The following is a 13,237-nucleotide window of genomic DNA, read 5'->3' as shown; positions in this document are numbered from 1 at the left end:
TGTTGTTTCCTTACCACCATTTCGGATACAATTACATAGTTGTTTTCCTGTTGGTTCTTTCTGTCACAGGGCCTTTTTACAAAAGTTATATATGTCATTTTCAGAAAATGTACAAAATATACAGAAGAGAAAGAGCAAGAGGAGACTCAGATACCACCTGTAATTCTAACACGCAGGGATAGTTATCATTAATACACACTTTGGTTTATATTCTTCTGGACCCAATTTTGAGAAGTCTATAACTAAAGCTCAGTATTGTGTTTACTGCCTTTGCTAACTTACATAGAAAGGTCTGTCCTGCTTCCATATCAACGTATCCTTTATGTCCTTCTGTGATTTATGAAATTTCTTTTTTTGAATTTAAATACCTTGTTTGTCTGAAATGTATTGTGTGATATGGGATGAGGTAGGGAATCTATTTCTTCTCTCCAAATGGTTGGCCAGTTTCCAACACTATTTTTAACCTAATTCATCTTGTCCTCTCTTCATTGCTTTGAAATGCCACATTAGCACATGTGGTTAGAGTTAACGTTAACACATTCTAAGTTTTTACATATGTAATTGAAGGGAAGAGGGTGGATCCTCCGGCTTAAGGAAGTTTTAATTATCCCAGTTGCTGTAATCATAGAAAAGCAAAACGTAACACAAAGATACGCACTCAAAAACTAACTGACCACTTATAAAATTAGTCTGTACTCAAATATCCTCCTGCATTTAACACTAGATGAATCTCTGCCTGCTACCAACATTCTATTGGTTAATCCCTCACTGGCTGTAGGAAATTACTGCAAATACAACACAAATTGGCTGCAGAGGAAAACTACAAATCTTGCAAATTACGTCAGGTTTAACACAATTAAAGTGTTATTGGAGAACTGTGCCTGTCACATGCAAGGCCAGTGACCAGTGAAAATCTGGCAGTCAGTTCAGTTGACAATAAAGAAAAGAAAACTGACCACAATGATGACATGATAGCTGTTTCTAATGAAAATGACTTGCATATCAAAGGACTAAGAGAGACTGCTAGGAAAACAGATCATGCCTTGGAATATTTTTTCTTAAAAGGACCCTTTCTGTAAAGGTGCCTGTAAGGCCAAAGTTGAGTGTACACTATTGTCATTCACTTTTGCTTAATAATGAATAATCTGAAAATGCAAATTTTACACTGCAGTCAAGTATAGCCCAAGGTACACATCCGGCACAGCATGACACAGCAGGATTGGAGTGCAGGAGCACAATCCCGTGCATTATATAGTCATACCTATGTAGCCATAACATGGGAGGACTCATCACCTGGCTCTGAGCCACTATTGTCTGTGAGGTGCATAAATGCAGCACCAACAGTGTGACTGAGTTGCTGAATAAAGCCATGTCCCACCTACCTGTGGTCTCTCAAGTGTTCTTTCAGCTACCCGCTACCCCAACAATTCCCCTCAGACCTCTGCTTGGGCTGGAACCTAACACCTGTATAATCTTATAATCGTATACTTTGAATTGAACTCTAGAATCCTTTTGTCAAGTTCTCCCAAGTTCCTTTGGGATTTTACAATAGTATTCATCATTATTACTAACAGAAGCTCACATTTAGTGAGAATTTGCTATGTGTCAGGTACTTGCTAAGCATTTTTCATGTACTACTATATTTAATTTGGCCAACAAATCTATAGCGAAGTATCATTATTTTTCCTATTTATAGTTGAGAAAACAAAGAAGTGGACAGACTAAGTACTTGTTCCATATCATATAACTAGTCAGCTTAGCTCTGGAACCCATATATTTCTGATGTGAAGTTCACTTCACAATAGCATTTTCCCATTTTGGAACTCACTCCCTTTTTTTTTTTTTTTTTAATGTCAAGATAAAGTATTGTATTCTCTGTAGGAAAAACAGACTCAGAAGCCATTTTTGTATATTTAATTCATCTAAATTTCCTTAAAGAATGACTTCAAACTTATAAAAACTCAAAGTGTAAAACCAACATAATTACTGACAATTATGAAAGTAAACACCAAATGTCTTATCAAGCATCTAAGTGAGACCTGGGAGAATTAAATTTAAATTCGGTTTAAATGGGCCAATTGGAAGTAGCCTCAAAATAGTATCAAATCCTTAAGGCCAAAGGTCATTAACTCAAGATTTAAACACTAAAGAGAATTTAAAATCTCTCTCTCAAAAGGCTAGAATACATATCTTATTCACATTTATACTCTGTATTCAGATTCATACTGTGTCTTTTCTCCTATCCACTTAATACAATAAAGATGCACAAAATGCTAATTCCTGGGTGGTCCCTACCACATCTCAAAATGATAACTTTTTAAATCCATATCTATGAAAAGATATGGATTATATAAGATACCTAATCTTATTTATCAAACCTTCTTTGCTTCCTTTTACTCCCTCCTCTTGGCTTCCTTTTAGCCCGGGAATCTGGCGGTGTGAAAGAAAATACAGCTGAAGCTATGGCCCATTATGAAATGTGAAGTCATTTGATCACATTAAGAGAATATTCACTTGAGGCACCTGATCAGCCTGAATTGTCTTTACACCCCTTTTCCTTGCCCAACTTTCTATGCCTGCCCAGTGTGGTGCCTACAGCATTTGTTTTCCAAGCTTCTATCTGATGGGCCATCACTTACCTATATCACTTCTTGGGCAAGGTATCACCTAGTGGAAATTAAATTTAAGAAAAGCATAGAGGTGACAAAAACTCCAGTGTTCATGAGGTTAAAATGATAAGACTTCAAATATCATGAGTTAGGCCCACTCATGTATACATTAAGTTTTGCATATATGCTTGAGAGGTTCAAATCTTTGCCATAATTAGGGCTACTGAAATATTGTCCTAGATACTGAGGTTATAAAAGGAAGCCTCCTGCAAAATACAGCAAGTCTTTTAGTCCTAGGCAGCTGCAGGGAGAAGGTTGGGAACATATATGCATGAAAAGGCCAGCTAGACCACTAAATCACTTACATTCAGATCTTTAAAATACACAAACCAGGTGGCCCTCTGTGACTTCTGCTCTAAGGGTAGAATGCATACCGCTGAGATTGGAAAATAGATATTTAATGAAAGTAGACTCCTTACAAGCTATATTCACCAGCAGAATGATGTGAACATCAGAACTGCAGATGAGAGAAATAAATTTGATGGCTCTGCAACAACAATAAAAAGTTCACTAGAAAAGGTTAAGGGAGAAACTGATAGAGAATTGGTAAAGTCAAGCAGGAGAAATGTGAGGCAAAGAAGTTCATAAGGTAATTACCATTGGGAAAGATTTTCAAACTCTGGACACCAGGGAGGATGTTGTCACCACGGCCTTCACTAGAGCAAAGAAAGGGCACATCCAAGGTGCTGGGCTCATAAAGTCATGAGGCTAGGAAAGACCAAGGGTTTTTTATTCTGAGATGTTTATCCATCTGCAGTTTAATAGGCAACATGGCAAAATTGCACACACTCCTGCCTTTTAATACTGAGCACTTATTCACTTCACCTTCTTAGGCCTTCGTTACCTCAGCTGTTAAGTGAGGGAGGTGAACCAGACGATTTCTAAGGTCCCATCTAAATCTTAAAAAAAGATCATCTCTGCAAGAAAAGCTTGTATGCTTATATATTCAGTAATCCAGTCCTTTCTAATATGTCACTTTGTATATTCTGATACAATGATTGGAGCTAAACCAACATTGTAAACTGCGCAATTACAGGCTTGAAGCAAAAATAACTCCTCACAGTATTTCTTAATAAGAAATACTCATGACAATGTTATCACATCACCTTTGGACATAATAAAAATTAAGCACAAAACAAATATAAGATAAATCTTTACTATATTTCTCATAGCAAAGCAAAGAAAAGAGACTGTGTGAAACTATTTTCTGCCCTTTTCCTTTCACACTGTTAGACCAATTTAAGTGGGGGGGTGGGCGGGGCTGGGGGGAAGGCCGAATCAAGAATAGCTTACACAGGAGGAGGCTCTGGCTAAAAATAGATTTGTACCACTGTGGTCTGTGTGGTCTAGAGGGAAGCACAGTGGGCTGGGAGATTTGGATTCTAGACCTAACCCTTCCAGTAACCATGTAACTCCGGGCAAGAGATTTCAATTTTCCTGCCTCCACTTTCTATTTTGAGACAGTAATAATTCTACATGTCTCTTCTACCTCAAAAATATGCTAATACAGAGATAAGGCATGTGAAAAATCTGAGTTATACGGAAGAAAAGTAGTATAGGCAATAATTAAGCATGTTAATGACAACAAGTGCTAATTTAACAATTGTTTAAAACCTCACTATCCTGATTAGATCAAGACAAGTGGGAGGGAGAACCACTCAACCACAGAGTGGCAAGCAGGTTGTTGGCAAGTGAAGGCATGGCATTGCGACTTTGACCCTGATGCACATGCACACAGCCTAAATCTCTCCAACAGAACGAACTCAGCTAGACCAAGCATGAATCTGGCTGATGGCCCCCTGGCCTGTGAACAAACACATTGTCCATCTCTTCTTTTCTTCATTTCCTTCTCCCTTCCTTCTTTTCCTTCTTTCTCTGTCCCTTCCTTCCATACATTCAAAAACTTTGCACTGAGGTTTTAAAATGTTCCACATCCTAGATACGGACACAGCCCTTATGTTACTTACAAATCTAGTTACTTAAACAAAAATGACTAAGACAGGGATATGGGGATCCCTGAACAGGAAAGCTCAGACAGAGACCGGAGGAGGATTCAGGGCTGCTGCAGCCAATCAGGTGGGCCATCCCATCCCTCTTCAAATTTTCTCTCTCTCTCCTTTTTTTAAATTAATATATCTGTCCTTTTCCCTCAAGTCTCCTTTGTTTTCCCTGTGGGCAAGCAGGGAGGGAGAGTCATAAACTGATACTTATTATAATGAATAGTTTTCATTTACTATCTCATTAAGCCTAAATATCTCTTAAGAAAACAATCTTGTAACAGTGGACAGAAGACGGACAAGTGGAATAGTTAAGAGGATGTTACAGGGTGAGATAAAAAGGTTCTTCTGGAATAAAAATATTCTTCTGGAATAAAGTTGGCTTCTACCTATGTATAGTTGAGGTAAAGATATTCAAATCATAGAATATAGAAGCCACAACCCCAAACCAGCTATTTTTCCACTTCCAAATTTAAAGGCTGAATCATGCATATATCCATAACAATGACAGTAATTATAGCTTGAATTTTTTGAGGGTGTCTCTGTTCCAAGCATTGTGCTAGGTGCCTGATAAACTCATAAGGCCCCAGCGGCAGGGCAAGCATTATTACATTCACTTTCTAAAGGAAGACATGAAGATTCTAGAAAAGAAAGTAACATACCCAGGGTCATATAAGTAGTAACAGATAAAAAGAGGCAGGATCCAAGCATTGTTCTGTCTGTCCCCAGAGTCTGTGCCTATTAGATTATGCTATGCTGTCTCCATGTTTATCTTCTACAGTTTCACTTGCATTCCTTTTCACTTCTAGGAATGCTGATTGAGGGGGAAAAGGAAGCAACAGCAAGACTACCAGAAAGGGAATGGGGGCAGGGAGGTAAAGAAAAGGCATGTAAGAAGGAAGAAGAGAAAACCACACCACTTCCCACACTATGGTTCTTGCTGTAGGAGGAAAGAGATGCTACAGCTGCCGCATCAATAAATTCATTGATGTAATGCTCCTTGCTGCTTCCACAGACAGGCTAGGAAGAGGGAAGCAGGACTTGGGAACTGCTGCCCCTAAGAGACCTGCGGGCTGCATGACTAACTGCTCAGTCCCTATGACCATGGGAAGGGCAGTCCTGGGTGCCCATGACTATCACTGACTGTCCATGGAGGGGCAAGTGGAATCTCTCTCCATGCTGGCTCATGGGTGCCTGGGCTTTGAAGCCTGCTCACATCTCTTGATCCCCACCTTTCACTTTGTCTCTTTCCCCCTTCTTCTGATGACCACAAGCCAAACAAACAGCAGAAGAGACTGGACTCATCTGGATTACATTAGTTGCTTGTATCATGCTATTTACATTTATGAAATATTGTATCGCGAGATCACATTTAGTAAAACTTTTTCTTAAAAAGTTTTATCCTCTAATCCACTTTTTATTGGTTAGAAGCCAAACAAAATGGATCGTATATTTAAAAGCAGAGAGAAGAAAAAAGACATACCATTCTAGAAATGTCTAGCAAGCAAATATCTCAAGAATATTTATTCAAGGGGTTACCCTGGGATGTCAGAGGGGAAACATGAAATCAATTGCCTTGGCTATTGTCACTTTAATATGAAATGTAAACCCCAAATACAACCACAGGCATTTCCTTTAATTTGGGAGAAGTATAATTGTGTTTAGGGAGCGTGGACAGAGCTCTTACCTGGCATGACCATGGTCTGTGGGGCTGCTGCATCGGTACTTAGGCAGAGACGGCCGCCTTTGGCTAATCTATCGCAGAGCAAGGTGATATGTTTCTTCAGTTGGCTTGTGTCTTTGGGTATGTTCAGCTGGCTGTTGAGGTTCAAAGCCTGCTCCTTCGAACTCTTCGACAGGCAAGTCTTCAACAGGTGGGAAATGGCGGCATCCACCGTTTCTTCCCAGCCCTGGATACAAAAGCCAATTTTGAATTAATACAAAGATGACAATGAGAAAAGTGGGCACTTGATGTATTATACAGATTATTGAGTGTTTATGTTCAAGTGTTGGGGACCTGTGAAGAGTGTGGTATCTGGAATATTCCAGAGTAGGCTGGTTTGGAATTCTAGCTCTGTCACCTATTTGACCTTGAGCAAGTTACTTAATTCCTCTTAGCCTCATCTTCGTCTACAAATGAGGATGTTAATAGTCTGTCCCTCCAAGGGTTAGAGATCTATGTATGAGAAGGGTTTAGCCCTGAGCCAGGCATAGAGTAATGAGTAACAACAAAAAGTCTCAGGCATAGGTCTGTTTGATGACCTGGTGGGTAAAGCTGCCAGGATTATAGTTTGTTTTGCCTTATCTTTCTTATCTTCAGCTAAAGGAAAGCGGGCCAGGAGTGGGAGGACCTTTGGATACCCTGGGGGAAAATGGAATGGCGGGAAAACCCTGGTGTCTCCCTCAGGTACACGTTCCACAGCCGTGGAATTATAGGCAGAAACAAAGGAGCTATTTCAAGAAGGATCCGGTGAAACACAGGACCTGCCTAGTACTGCTCACTGTCCAGGTGACAGTAAATGACCCAAAGGAAGTAGGCCATTGCCCCCACTTTTTTGGGGAACGGTGTGGCTGTGCTGCAGTGAAAAACCTAGAAAAGTGCAGTGACAGCTGCAATTCCAGGAACATCAGCACTAGGCAGGGACCTCAGCATTGTCATGGAGAGCACTGGCACCAGCAGGACTGGCATGGGGAGGCACCACCCTCAGGTGGGTTCAGCTAACACTGGCAACAAGGAGTATGAGGTAACGAGCAGGAGGGGTCAGTTTAGGAGCTCCCTTTAGGCATCCCCAGAGGCTCCAGGAATAACTGGGTAAGACCTTTATGGGGATCTGGAGGTCCTAAGAAGCACAACAGGGAAGCAAAGCATGAGTGAAATCTGGGTGTTGCTGTGAATGTGACTCCATCTGTACACAAAGGCTGGTAAGGCCTAGAGCACCATGGGCCTGACCATCTAATACAATTATAAAGAAAGACAAGAAATGAATTTATGATCATAGAATACTGCGGAACAGTGCAAGTCCCTTATATTAGAGGTAAGAGACCTGAGACTCAGAGAGAAGGTTCCTCTGGAACCCCCCATTCCATCCTCAAACTTGTCATTTGAGCCACCGCTCAAATATGCAAATCAGATGAGGTTACTTCCAAGCTTCAACTCTGATATGGTTTGGCTGTTGGCTGTGTCCCCACCCACATCTCATTTTGTAGTTCCCATAATCCCCACGTGTCATGGGAGGGACCCAGTGGGAGGTAACTGAATCATGGAGGTGGCTACCCCCATGCTGTTCTTGTGATAGTGAGTTCTCATGAGATCTGATGGTTGAATAAGCATCTGGCATTTCTCCTGCTGGCACTCATTCTCTCTCCTGCTGCCCTGTGAAGAGGTTCCTTCCGCAATGACTATAAGTTTCCCGACAACTCCCCAGCCATGCAGAACTGTGAGTCAATTAAACCTCTTTTCTTTATAAATTACCCAGTTTCAGGTATTTCCTTATAGCAGCATGAGAACAGACTAATACAAACTCCTAAATTCAAACAGTCATACTGGCATTTAAGGAACTTTCTGCTCCAGCTCTTCTTCCATTGTATTCTATTCCCATCCACCTGCACCCACACTGTCTCTCCCTTAGGCCTCTGCACATGGCGAGCGCTCATGCTGCAATGCCCTAACCTCTACTCTTTATCTGGCCAACTCCAACTTAATGACTTGCTCAGGCACTGCCATCTAAGGGCTGATGGGTGAACCCTCTTTGGGGCTCTGAGACTTCACACACCCAGATGCATCACAGCTCTTGTCACCCTGTGATGTGGGTGCTGTTTGCAGGTCTGGTTTTCCGTGAGAGTGCCTGGAGTTCTCCACATCCCCACACTATTCTTGGTATACAGAGGATGCTCAAGAAATATGTTTGCTGGACAGAGAGATGGTGAGATATAAAACCAGGACCTTAAAGTTGGGAGAGCTTTGGAGATCTTTATGTCTAGTCTCGTGGGGGTTTTCCCAGGATCATTTATACAATAGCAACCATCTGCCTAGGCATAGCTGTCTTCAAGATCCAAAATCACTACTTTTTGAGGCAGTTCACTCCTTTCAGGGACATGTGTAACCAACAGAAAACTATTCCCGCACTGAGTCAAAGTCTACCCCATTGGCCCTTCTTCTACCCTCCAGAGTCATGCAGAATAAATCTAACCTCTCTTCTACATGACAGCCTGTTTTATCTGTGAAGACAGCAATTCTGTACCCTCTCCTCCAGAATAAACATCCTAGTTCCTCTAGTTCTTCCTTACACAAACAGAGTTTCAAGTTTTTTCTCCATTGTGACCACTGTTCTTTAAATGAGCTCCAATTTGAAACACTTACAAATTTATACAGCTAAGTAGAGAGCACCTGAGTGACCCCAAAACACTGGGCTGCAACTGGGAATGTAGGTATCCCACAGCCCTCCTTTTTTCTAGGAATTCTCCTGCCAGCCTGGCCTCCAGTTGCCTCTGCTCTCTTGGCAGTTGGATTACACTCTTGATTCACATTGAGTGCACAGACAACTAAGCCCCAGGTCTTTGCCACACTTGCCACGTCTCTGCTTCTAGGTTTATGAAGTTCTCTCTCTCTCTCTCTCTCTCTCTCTCTCTCTCTCACTTTATTGAGACAGAGTTTTGCTCTTGTCGCCCAGGCTGGAGTGCAATGGCATAATCTCAGCTCATTGCAACTTCTGCCTCCCAGGTTCAAGCGATTCTCCTGCCTCAGCCTCCTGAGTAGCTGGGATTACAGGTGGGTGTCACCATATCTGGCTAATTTTTGTATTTTTAGTAGAGATGGGGTTTCACCGTGTTAGCCAGGCTGGTCTTGAACTCCTGACCTCAGATGATCTGCCTGCTTCGGCCTCCAAAAGTGCTAGGATTACAGGCATGAACCACCGTGTCTGGCCTGCAGTTCGTTCTTCAGATCAAAATGCAGACTCTACATGTTTCATCTAGAGAACTTCCCGCTGATTGCCATAATTGATTAACTGGGACTTTTTACTCTATTGGCCCACTTCTATTGGCCCACCTGTAGGTGTCACTAGGCAAATTAGGAAAAAAGTAAACGATTTTAAAGTCATCTTGAAAATCCTTTCAAGAGATTCAAAGAGACCCAAAAGACCATAAAAACAACATCCTACCCCAAACCACTAAAGAATAATAAACCACTGGTTGTTACAAAGACATCTCTTTACTACTACCAAAATCTAAACTAGACTAATATCTAGAATTGACCTTGCATTTCAGTAATAATGGGAAGAGGTAAATGAAGACAAAATAGTAACCCAGACATCACTGGAGAGGACATGTTTTCAATTGGAGTCATTGACAAAGACCTCTGGAGTATAAGAAGAAAAAATCCTTTGAATATAATTTGGCATTTGTATGCTCTGTGGTCATTTCAGCATTAAAATAGTTCCTACTCTCATTCATTTAAGGAAACTACTGTATCATAAATAGATTACTGTAACATATTAGATAATTTAAGTAGATATGACATTTAGTTAATACAGAGTACTACACAATTTCTTTTCCTAATGCCAACTTGCAGATCAAGTCAAAAACCATGTCATGTTTAGGTATTTGGCATGGGATACTTCTTTAATATAAATGAGGCATGATGCCAGTACTTTAGAAAGATTGCCACTAAAATACGGAGTTATTACTTGGAGGGACTGAATTGCTACATAAATTCAAATATAAGACTAAAAGGAATATCTTTGAGACAAAAAAAAGAGCCTTTGAGAGTTTTGTTAAATAAAAATACAACGTGATAATTCACTGATCAAACATGTAGCATACTTACCTATGGAAATGTGAAATAAAACTGTGGAATCTAGAATCTCAGGTGTGAGAAGTACCTTAAAGGTAAGCTACTTTAAACAGCTTTTTGGTATTTGAGTCCATTACCTTTATTCATAGCTCTTAAATTGGTAAGGCTAATGTTCAGTTTTAATGTCTAAATACATACACATACTACATGCACATACCTAACCTTTATCCTTTAAAGATGAATATCAATCATACTAGTATTTTTGTCTTATATTGTGAGAGTAAAAGAAAATCTTAATTTGGGAAATACAGCACTAAAAATTTCTGGAATTGGGCATGTGCTCTTCAGTGAGAATTGATTTTTGTAATAGTTCTCAAATCCACAATTTGCTGTAAATTCCAGGTTGACCTGTGTGTATGGCTTTTAGAAAACAACAGTGCTGGGGGAGTGGGAGGGAACTGGGGAAGGGAAGGAAAGGGAACAGACGGAAGGGAAGGGAAGGGGATTGGAGGGGAGGGGAGGGAAGGGAAGGGAGAAGGAGTTAGTTAAATGTGCATGTTACTCTATTTTATCTTCTCCACAGCCCTTGTCATTATTGGAAGTTAACTTATCCATTGGGTTTGTGGGGATTTTTTGGTTTACTTTGTCTAATCCAGTATTGATAACTGGGTTTTCCTTTGTTTCCAGACCTTGCCTTTACCCAAGTCCTCTACCAGAGCCCTTGCTTTGGGAGCCTGTTGAAAGTGTCACTCCTTGATAGATAGCTGCCTAGCTTCTGCAAGATCCTTTCAGGGAACTGGACCCAGGGGCCGAGGGCCTACCTGCTACCTGACTTCTCCAATGCCAAGTTGCCTGCTGTATGCATCCCCCAACATGGCTGCCCAGTTCTCTGCTTCCACATCTTGCCAGCCTGTGCAGAGGCTTCTACACTCCATGCTGGTCCCAGATGCCTTTGTGTACCAGTATGATTGCTGGTGTGCCCTTCTTCTGTGAGCCAGCTCTTTAAATTCAAGGACCTGGCCTTGCCTAGTCTGCTCCTCCTGACTGAATTCAGCTGAGCTATGCTTCTTGCTATCCAGAGTCCAGAGAACCACAGCTGAATTTCTTGACTGCTTTGCTTTACTACCCTGCTAGTCACCACTGGTCAATCGGCCTAAATACCAGATCAAGCAAGTGGCTTATCAGAAACAGGAGGAAGTAGAAAGTTTGACCACACTTGTAAAGTTAATTTCCTAGGGTATCGACAAAAGTAACCAAAGCACAAAATAAACTAAGAAAGTACTCCCATGCCACCTGTGAATCAAAACAGTTGAGTTGATGATAGCTGTCCTGAGGCTCCTGGGTTCTGACTTAACCTCATTCACCTCATCTGCCCCTTCACTGTGTGATCTTAGATAACTCATTTCATCTGTCTAGGGTACACGTGCAGTCTCCACAAAACAGCAATACTACTACTTTTTATGCCAATCTTATATAAATGGTACGGCACTCTGAAATCTTAAGTGGAAGATACTATGAAATGAGCAAAGTTATTCAATCCTACTTTTTTAAAAATCAGAAAATAGAAGTATGTCATTGAAATCTAAAGTTCCAAGTCATAACCTTAAACTTCTTTTCAAACAAATTATAAACTCCTGCAAACCTATGTTTATAATAGAAACAGTACCACATCCTTAACTACAGTGGTATAGGGAAAAACCACAAAATGCCACAGTAACATTTATTACCAAATGTGCACCCAGTTAACTCTAAGGGAGCGAGAAAAGGTTAAAAAACAAAAACAAACAAACAAAAACCACGAGACCTGTTAAAAGAACAAATGTAGATTTTGTGGCAGGAGTCCAGATTTTAAGTGAAAAGAGAAGACTCAGAAATGGCCCATCTTGCATTACATATTTGAGGGCGAAACAACTTTCATATCATATTCATTTATCTTAATAACAAACTGTATTAAAGGGAAAAAAATTCCTCTTCAATAGATGTAAAGGATTCACAATGAAAAGTGTTTGGTATTTATAACTGATCCACAGAACATTATGGTTATTACTTTGTATGGTATTGTATTAGATTATATTTAAACATGCTAAAACTAATTGTATAATGGGTCATTGTAAACCCCAGAACAAATAAAACTTTGTACTTTAGTTCTAAACTATGTATCGTGGAAAGTATAGGGCCTTTTCAGGATCTATCTAGGTTCAGATTATTTCCAAATATTATTTGCTTGATTGTAATCAGTGAAATCCCCATGTCATGCAAAGAGGGTTCAAAATCTTGAGCAATTCACCTTTGAAAAATAAAACAGCCCTTTGAATGTAAAATAGAAAATAAAATAAAATAAAAATGAAAGCAAGCTGTATTGTCTACTGGCATCTTAAGTTTAAAATCATATTCAATGTTTTTATAAAATAAAGCACTGAAAAAAATCAGCTCTAATTTTTTCAACTCATCATAAAATGAAGAAAATTCCACATGTAATCTACTAACTCTCATTCCCCAGTATAATTCCTTTTTATTTTAAATGGAAACAATCTATTGGACTTTTGGAATTCTCCGTATCTTTGTCACAACTCACAAGCAGTAAAAGTTTAATTGAGATTTCAACCAAAAGTAGACCAGTGTGCAGGTTTATCCACACCATTTTGTGGAAAATCAAGCACACTGCATCCTATTGGATGAAATGGATGAAAATCTAAAACCTCTTTAACAAATGTAAGCTAAGAGACCTTCAGAGAGTTCGGCTGCGGTGCAAGCAGAAAGCACAAAGTTGCTGCAAACCA

The 13,237-nt window shown here is 40.2% G+C and overlaps 1 protein-coding gene across 12 annotated transcripts in view; it reads right to left on the bottom strand.

The window, feature by feature from the left end:
* BBS9 (Bardet-Biedl syndrome 9) overlaps positions 1-13,237 on the bottom strand; it is a 583,258-nt gene that overhangs the window by 89,051 nt on the left and 480,970 nt on the right. For all 12 annotated transcript variants that reach the window (XR_002520717.2, XM_021935217.2, XM_021935215.2 and 9 more), the window contains one exon: positions 6,354-6,576. Coding sequence is in view for 11 of the 12 variants with exons in the window: in XM_021935217.2 (XP_021790909.1) it covers positions 6,354-6,576 (223 nt within the window). In the remaining variant the exon portion in view is untranslated. The remainder of the gene's footprint in view (positions 1-6,353; positions 6,577-13,237) is intronic.

The sequence above is a fragment of the Papio anubis genome, chromosome 4, assembly GCF_008728515.1.
Source record: "Papio anubis isolate 15944 chromosome 4, Panubis1.0, whole genome shotgun sequence".
Lineage (NCBI taxonomy): Eukaryota > Metazoa > Chordata > Mammalia > Primates > Cercopithecidae > Papio > Papio anubis.
Note: the sequence above shows the minus strand (reverse complement) of the source record. Positions and strands in the feature narration are given on the sequence as shown.